Here is an 8,568-nt window from a genome sequence, read left to right as displayed (position 1 = left end):
GGGTGGCCGCCGGCGCCCGGCAAACCGGCTGCGAGAGTGGAGACCCACCGGATCGCTGGCGGATTCCGTGCCCTGATTGCCGTTCTGCTTCGAGTTTCCGGTGTCAGCTGAGCTCTTGCGGTTCTAGACGGACGGGGCAAGCCGAAGCCGCGAAGGAATAATATAATATAATATAATCAATCAGTTATCAGTCAAGCAGCGTGAATCAACATGAAGAGCTAGAACATGGACGACTTGCTGTTTTGTCCTCCTACTTTTATTGTAGTGCAAATACACGACTGAAAAGATACATATATATTGCATGCCAAGTCTGAGTTGCCATTTGCTATTGCTACTTTTTTTAACGGGGACAAAGCAGACATGCATGGAGCATGGCGTGATCTCGTCACGGCTACCAGCTGATCGTTTCTTTTCTGCCGCTGTATTCTCTTTTTTTCCCCTTCAACTTGTACACGAAGTCACGAACCTGTGGTGCAATTAGACATGATCATTGGCAAATGGCAAGTCAAGATGTTGGACCATTAGAAGGAACCTTGCTTTGTTAATTGCAAGCGAGAGATTATTTGCCGTCTGCCTGCGTGCCTGCTTGCTGCTGGTTGGACCTCCAAGGGATGACCTACACTATATAGCTGCGCCAGAAATAGAAAACGGCGAGAATCTCATCTTTCATACGCTTTATTAAGATAGATCATAGATCCTGATAAACAAAAACTGATGGTTGGATCCTTAACTGGAGATTGGCGCAGTAAAAATCTTCTCGGCTACCTCCTCCTGCTGGAGAAAAGTTGAATTAATTTCTAGAAGATCTTTTTCTCTGTTTCGCCTACAACTTCTTCTAACAACAAGAAGAAAAAAAACTCCTGGATTTTTTTATATAAAAAAACCTCTAGCTATCAGCTGGTTGCGGCTACATACATGGCATTGGCATGCCTCACATGTACGACTTTCTGCAGCTACTGCTGCGACTTTGCCGCTCTGCAGCACGTCTTGGCGCTCGAGAGCGACAACATGCCGTTCCTCCATATCGTCGTACATACTCCTATGTGATTGCATCGGATTTGGAGTCTTTTTCTCTTCATTCAGAGAATAATCAGAATCACCGAGAATTCACGTAGATCAAGGCATGGGAAAATACAAACACGACAGTTGAACACGACCTTGAACGACTTGCCGCCGCATCATTTTACAGTTGGAAAGCAAAAAATACGAACGAAAGCAACAGCATGGAGTAGTACAAACGTTACAAGCCAGTGCATCTTCATTACAAACTTATTATTAATTTCTCCAGGTTGCCAATTGATCTGCTGCAAAGTTAGCTCTTGCCGTTTACTACTTTGTACTACTACTTTAACCGAAAGCTGCTGGTGAACCTCACTCAGCTCAAGCTTCTTTCGACGCAAGTCATCTCTCTCTCTCTCTCTCTCTCTCTCTGCTTGCTAGTTGTTGGCACACGAACCATCATCATCAGGCCATGGTACGGTTCCTTTGTTGCATTGAAAGACTGTGGCCCTGTTTGGTTCTCCTTCATAAAATTTTTAGGAGCTAAAATCTCCGTAAATACTGCCTAAAGAACCAAACGGTACCGACTAAAAGCTCCAAAAACGTTTAGGAGGATCGAAAAAGTTTAGGACCTCCGCCCCCTCCTAAAAGCTCCTAAACTCGTCCCTGGACCCCCACTGCCCCTCCCGACCGCACGCATCCTACCCCCGCGCCTCCCTTTGGACCCTGTGCCCCCGTTCCACCCTGCGCATCCCCGTCGCCCATCCCCGCCGCCGCTAGATCCGCCCTCCTCGCCGGCGTCTGAGGCCACACAGCGCCGTCCGCGCCCTCCCCCTCCGGTCCGCCGCCGGATCCGCCGTCGTCGCCGTTTTCCGCGGCGAAGAACCAGCAGACGGACGCTCCCCCGCCGCAACATCGACGCCGCCCGTGCCCTCCCCCGCCGCCCAGCGCCATTCACACCGCCCAGCGTGATTCACTCCGCATCTGCATCGGCAGCGCGATTCACACTGCCCAGCGGTGCCCAGGCGGAGGAAGGCAGCACGCCAGCAACACCAGAGGTGAGGCTCCGGATCCTTCGCCTCCCGATCTCTTGGTTTGTCGTCTGCCCGATCCCAGCTTCGTATCCATCTGTCTCGCTGTCGCCTGCTGCTCCGTCATCCCCAGATTTTAGTTCCACCGCACTGAGAGTTTTTGTCCTTTTTTTGGGTTTCGTATTCTCTTGTGTTCCTGATAGATGATGGGGACTGGAGGGGGCCGGCCGGTTGAATTCGTGTAACGATCGTGATGATTGCGCTTGCAGTTCTGCTGCCTGCCTCGAGGCCTTCTCCGACGCCGACCCCTCCGCGGTACGTGCTGCACTGCTCCTGTGCTGCTGAGAGAACTCACCACCCGCCTCGCGCGTCCGAGTTCCTGACTCTCTTCTGTTTGTCTACGCTGCGCAGGTGACCAGCTGCAGGCACGAGTTCCACCTCCAGTGCATCCTTGAGTGGTGAGCACTCGATCTGATTGCCAGTGCTTACTTTCCTGCTGTTTCTCTGCGTTTGTTTTCATATCCGTGTGTTGCTATGATCATTCAGAGCTGGTAGTGTCAATGTCAACTGTCAAGGACACTACAATGCACCGCGCAGTTGTTCTACTGTGTTGCCGTGTACCCTCGCTCATAATTTTGACCAGTGCTGAAATGCTGAACGCTGTGCGCCGCGCTAATCTGAATCTCTGCCCGACACACTCTGAAATCTGAATGTAATTTGGACGAGTTGCAAGCTCTGCTCTGAATCGCTGTAATTACGACTTTTTTTTAGCCTAGCAGTGATGTGTATTCAGTTGCTTTGTATCAGCGAAATTCAGATGGTTTCATGAGCTGGTTGGTTGTTAATAGGCGCTATAATGTAATCCTATAGACCTATATGTAGCCTGTAACTCGTAGGTCAGTATATGATCTTGATCCTGATCCTACGCTTATGTATTCACCTCATCGATCACATATCCTTCGTACTTCAAAATAGATTTTGTTTTTAGGATCCTACCAGGTTCATGTCGTTTGCATATGCTAAAAGTTTGTTGTCCTTTACCTGATGGGTTACTTTTAAACTTTGTTGCTGGTGGCAGTAACTTTGCCAGTTTGCGACCACAGTTTCTTCCCTCTACTTCTCGATGTAGTGTTCTGTGCTTCCCTTTGCTCATCTATTTTTGTGCGCAGGTTCCTTCCCCGTGCCATTCCCCACCGCCGGCTGTGCCCTCCCCCAACCCGGCCACGCGTGTGCCCATGGACAAGTACAATTACAGGGACTACCTATCCCAAGGTTCTTCCTCCGGTGTAGGTAGTATCCGCTCATCTCAGGAAGATGCAGATGAAGACGACTTTGGCCTGTTCTTTTCGCAGCCGGCCCCCTCCCTGTCCGCTCCTCGCCGCCACATGGAGCATTTGGATCTCAATTCACAGGCGGACGTCTTCCCCAGCATTGACTCGTACCAAGACATTCTATAGGGTGATGAGCATCCACTACCTCCTCGGGCCCCTAGAGGCAGAGTCCGAGCACCTGATGGCGGAGGTCGTGGTACAGGCAAAGGTCTGCTTGGAGGCAAAGTTGGTTTTGGACGTGGACAAGGCAAAGGTTTGCTTCGAGGGAGTATTGGCAGTCGCGGTGTAGGACATTTGGGAGGAGGACGGCCTGCATCTTCCTCTGCAGGCCATGGCTTTCACAATCCAGTGGATGTAGATGCTGGTGACATGGAAGATGACGTGCCATCTGAAACACAGTCTCAGGTAATTGCCTATACATGGTCAATGCTTCTCTTCTTATGTATGAAATGTATGGTTGCCATATGGAAGTGAAATTTATGCTAGGTACTTGTGGATGTAGATAGTGAGTTGTGATAATTAGTGATGTACTTGTGCATGCATTGACTCTCTTTTTTGTCACTATCCTGGGTATATGTGTATTCATGGTTCCAGCGTATTGATAACTGAAAAAAATGAAGTCATAGTTTGCCCAGGTATATGTTTGTGTTACCACTCTGAAGGATGAAGTAAAAATTTGATGATATTGCTTAATACTTTATAAACTAAGGATAGCATTTGTTTCTGTGGAATGTAGTATATGTTCCTTTCTTAAAAATAAGAAATTGTATAAGTTTATTGTCTCAGATTTTCTGATAGGCCTTCTATTTGTTTCACTTTCAAATGCTAACTATCTCAAGCGATCTGATGACATATTCTAATCTTGCTGGCCGTTTGTTCCCTAAAACAGCTTCTTTGTTTTCTCCCGTTTGTTCTTCAGCCTTTGCATCTGCTTCAATATGCTCTTGAAGCTTCTTGGCTACCTTTTGGTACCACACTCCAAATTTATCCATGTCTCTGTTCTTCACTTGGTCCTGTTGAGACTGGAGCAGCAGCTGAAGGAGTACATCTAGGTCCGGCTGATCCACACCCTTCTTCTGTCCATGGTCCAGATGAAGCAGCTGCTGGTGGTTTCCCTTCTGCTGTCGAACTTGAAGATCACCCTTGATCTTGTCAAGCTCCATGAGTTTTTTGCACCCAATCCGATAGCTTCTCCTTGACGTCATGGGAATTAATTTACTAATAGAAGTTAAGAAACAGACATTCACAGAACTTGTCATCCTGTGACTGCCTTCTTGAAGGGTCTTATCCTCAGTTGCTTTTCATCATACTCCACTTCTGCCTCGCTTTTTTTTGGAAATTAGTTAGTGTGAGAATTTGTTAGTGTAATAGTTTCTTTAGTGTGATATGTTCTCTGACATTGCAATACTTAGTGTGATAATTTGTTTTCTGCTATAGAATGCTTATGGCAGGGCTGAATGGTCCGAGGAAAACTCACATTGTTACTGTGAACTTGCTGTTGATGAAATAAGGGCAGGGAATTGTGTTAAAGGAACAATGGCACGTAGAGGTTGGAATAACATTCAAAAAGGATTTCAATTAAAGACTGGAATCAATCTTTCTATCAAACAATTAAAGAACAGATGGCCACAGTGCAAGGTTTTGTACACTTTTTGGAATAAGATTCAAAATGATAGCGGTCTAGGGCGAAGACCTGATGGCACTATTATAGCATCAGCCGCATGGTGGAAAAGAGAGTTACAGGTAATTTCCTTGTAGTGTTATCATATCATGCTATGTCTACATTCATCAGTAGTTGAATCTCAATTTGTTTGTTGTTTTGCAGGGGAAAAGTGAATGTAAGAAATTCATGAAATTTGTTCCTACGTATGTTGGATATCTTGAAGAGATGTTTAAAGGAATTATAGTGGACGGTCAAGCTGCTGTCATACCAGGATCATCAACTCAACACAAGAGAGTTGAGGAGGAAGACTTGGGTGATCAGGAGGGTGAGGAACAAGAGGAAGAGGAGTTCCTAGCAAGTCCTATGAGCAGTAGCAGTCGCAAGAGAACAAATAGCACTGTAAGCACAGGCACAAGCCCAAGCAAGAAGAGTAAGAGCCTAATGGTCAAGGTGTTCCAGGGGCTGCTTGTTGAGTTGAAAGAATCTAGGAGTAAGGAAGAAGCAGCACTAGCTAAAATGGTAAGCAAAGGGAAGAGGAGTTGGCAAAGAGGTACCAACAAAGGGAAGAGGAGTTGGTAAAGATGCACCAATTTAGGCAGATGGAGTTAGAAAAGAGACACCATTTGAGGGAGATGGAGAAAGAGATGCAGAAACAAAAGGAGTTGGAGAAGAAGCAGAAGGAAAAGGATGACATAAAGAGATGTCTGTTATTGGTAAAGCAGGCTGGAGGTGGACCTACTTCTGATGAATTTGGCATAGCAACTAGATTATTTCAGCATGAGTACTACAGAGATGTCTTCGACATGATCGACACTAATGAGGAGAAATTGATTTGGTTGAGGAAGACATGGAGTGACATGGAATGATATGCAACTTTAGTCTGATTGTCTTGTTATGTCAGGACCTTTTATTATGTTAAGAACTTTAGTTGTCTTGTTATATCAGGACCTTTTATTATGACTGAATTGATACTGTGTGTAATTGATGCTGTGTGTGAATGATGCTGTGTGTGAATGACCTTTCATTGCTGATTTCTGAGTTGTTTTATTGCTGATTTCTGAGTTGTTTTATTGATAATTTATCTCATACTTTATACTTTACGTATTGATTTGTTTGTTTTGGTTATGACAGGAGGAAGATGAGTCTCAGGATGATCTATGGGATGAAGAGGATGATGATAGGGCTGAATTTGATCAGAGTGTACAATCATATATACTGCAGTGTAGGAGGAAGAGGAGGAGAATCTTAAGTATTGCAGCTACCATGATGGGTATGTATCACTTTGACACCTACATTAACAAAGCAGAATACAGAATAGCAACAGAAAGTGGATATGAATGGGTCATGAAGACACTAGGAAATACCACTTCTTGTTACAATATGTTTAGAATGAGTCAAGATCTGTTTCTGAGGCTACATAGTTTGCTAGTTGAATCATATGGGCTAAAATCAACTAAGAGGATGTGTTCTATGGAGGCTTTAGGGTTGTTTCTGTGGATATGTGGTGCACCACAATCTCTTAGACAAGTTGAAGATCGTTTCACAAGATCACTAGAAACAATATGTAGAAAGTTTGATAAAGTTGTAGAGAGTGTGAACAAGCTAGCAGTAGACGTCATTAAGCCCAAGGACCCTGAGTTTGAAAATATGCATCGTAGGTTGCAAAGCCCTCGCTTCACACCATTCTTTGACAATTGCATTGGAGCTATAGACGGTACTCATATTCCTGTAGTAGTGCCAAGTAACAAGGTAGTTCAACATATGGGAAGACATGGATATACGAGTCAGAATGTCATGGCCATATGTGATTTCGATATGAGGTATACTTTTGTGGTGGCTGGTTGGCCTGGGTCAGTTCATGATATGAGGGTGTTCAAAGATGCAATTGACAAGTTTGGAGACAAGTTTCCGCATCCACCTGAAGGTAATGACAACTGTATGTATGCATGTTCTAATTATTACAACACTTGTTCTATGACTTAAATAATCCATACTTTTATAATTGTGTAGGCAAGTACTACCTTATTGACTCGGGTTACCCGAACCGACCGGGATATCTTGCACCGTACAAAGGAATCAAGTACCATCTGCCGGAGTTTAGACAAGGAGTAATGCCAAGAGGTAAAAAAGAACTATTTAATTACTCACATTCTTCACTTCGTAATGTCATTGAGCGGTCGTTTGGAGTTCTAAAGATGAAGTGGAGGATTTTGCTTGACCTTCCTAGCTATCCAATGCAAAAGCAAAGCCATATAATTATTGCGTGCATGGCAATGCATAATTTTATTAGGGATAGTTTTTTGAGAGATGTGGACTTTGATTTGGTTGATCATGATGAGAACTATGTTCCATTCGCCGAAGGATCCTCTTCTGACGGTAATGTGTCAAATGTACATCATGGAGACGAAGATGTAAACATGAATGAGTTCCGTGATTGGATAGCCGATGGGTTGTTTAGTAGATCGTAGATGTCAACTTGTAATGGTGATTTTATTGATGTGTTGAATTGTTTGTATGGATGATTTATGGACACTTCTTTCCAATTGTATGAGTGTAAACATTTGTATGTACTTTTTTTTATTGAATGGAATAAACATATTTGGCCGCCAGCAAAAAAAATCGGCGCCAGCAAGAGGAGGTGGCACGCCAGCAATAGGAGGTGACCAGGGGTGCCATGCATACCAGGTGCCATGCAGAGGAGGGGTAAGGAGGAGGGTTGTATGGTCTTTTTGCTAGTATATTTATTGTTTTTAGGCAGTTTTAGAAGGTGGAACCAAACATGTTTTTAGGAGATTTTAGAAGGCTGTCTAAAACTTTTAGGAGCTAAAGTTTTAGGAGTTCGAAACCAAACAGACCCTCTGATCGGGTTGCTGCAACTGCAATCGTGCCTCGCTTCACCCAGCAGGCAACCATTATACAAGCAACGAGTTATATATAGTACTGGAGTACTACATATCCCAGTCGCGGATCTCGCGATGTTACTGTCGCAAGGTCCACTTATCACTCTGGGGCCCCGGGCACTGTAGCTTGCCAAGTTTGTCAAAAACAACCACACACACACAGAGTTGCAGTGTTTCTCAGTGACCGATAAACCCATCCTACCCAACCATATTTGACCAATAATCAACATCACAGCAATCACAGGCAACAGTGTCCCTGTGTCCGTTTGGAACCGTGCTGCCCCAATGGCAAGTGCAGGATTGAACAAAAATATCTTCTTCAGTGCAAGGAACAAGCCAAAGGGTGCATTTCTTCGTGATTTTTCTGTCCCAGGTCCGTTCGCGTGCTCTTAAATCCGGCTTGATCTGCTTATTTTTTCAATCCAAAACAGTGTTTTTCTCTCACAAATTTCTCTAGCATTCCTCCGAACCATCCAGATTCCTCCAGAATTCACAACAGGCCCCACAAATAAATCTGGTGATCTCTTTCAGAGCACAGTCCAGGTTCATGGAGAGAGCACGGAGAATTTCCGAAACGCCAAGTGGGTCGCTAGGACATCAACGTCAAAGCACATGGGCTCAACAAGCGAAGACCAGATGCGAGA

General features: G+C 44.9%; 1 protein-coding gene across 2 annotated transcripts; it reads left to right on the top strand.

Moving 5' to 3' along the window:
* Window positions 1–3,394: 3,394 nt before the first annotated feature.
* Window positions 3,395–7,609, top strand: LOC136452723 (protein ALP1-like). 2 transcript variants are annotated; one of them, XM_066453319.1, is made up of 4 exons: window positions 3,395–3,766; window positions 6,156–6,294; window positions 6,757–6,948; window positions 7,035–7,609. In XM_066453319.1, the coding sequence occupies exons 1-4, from the start codon at window positions 3,731–3,733 to the stop codon at window positions 7,490–7,492; spliced, it is 825 nt and encodes a 274-aa protein (XP_066309416.1). In that variant the 5' UTR covers window positions 3,395–3,730; the 3' UTR covers window positions 7,493–7,609. The 2 variants fall into 2 exon arrangements, with proteins under 2 accessions (XP_066309416.1, XP_066309415.1); XM_066453318.1 differs by having other exon boundaries at window positions 6,156–6,948.
* Window positions 7,610–8,568: the final 959 nt, after the last annotated feature.

The sequence above is a fragment of the Miscanthus floridulus genome, chromosome 5 (assembly GCF_019320115.1).
Source record: "Miscanthus floridulus cultivar M001 chromosome 5, ASM1932011v1, whole genome shotgun sequence".
NCBI classification, from domain to species: domain Eukaryota; kingdom Viridiplantae; phylum Streptophyta; class Magnoliopsida; order Poales; family Poaceae; genus Miscanthus; species Miscanthus floridulus.
The sequence above is the reverse complement of the archived record's forward strand: the minus strand, read 5'-3'. Positions and strand labels throughout refer to the sequence as shown.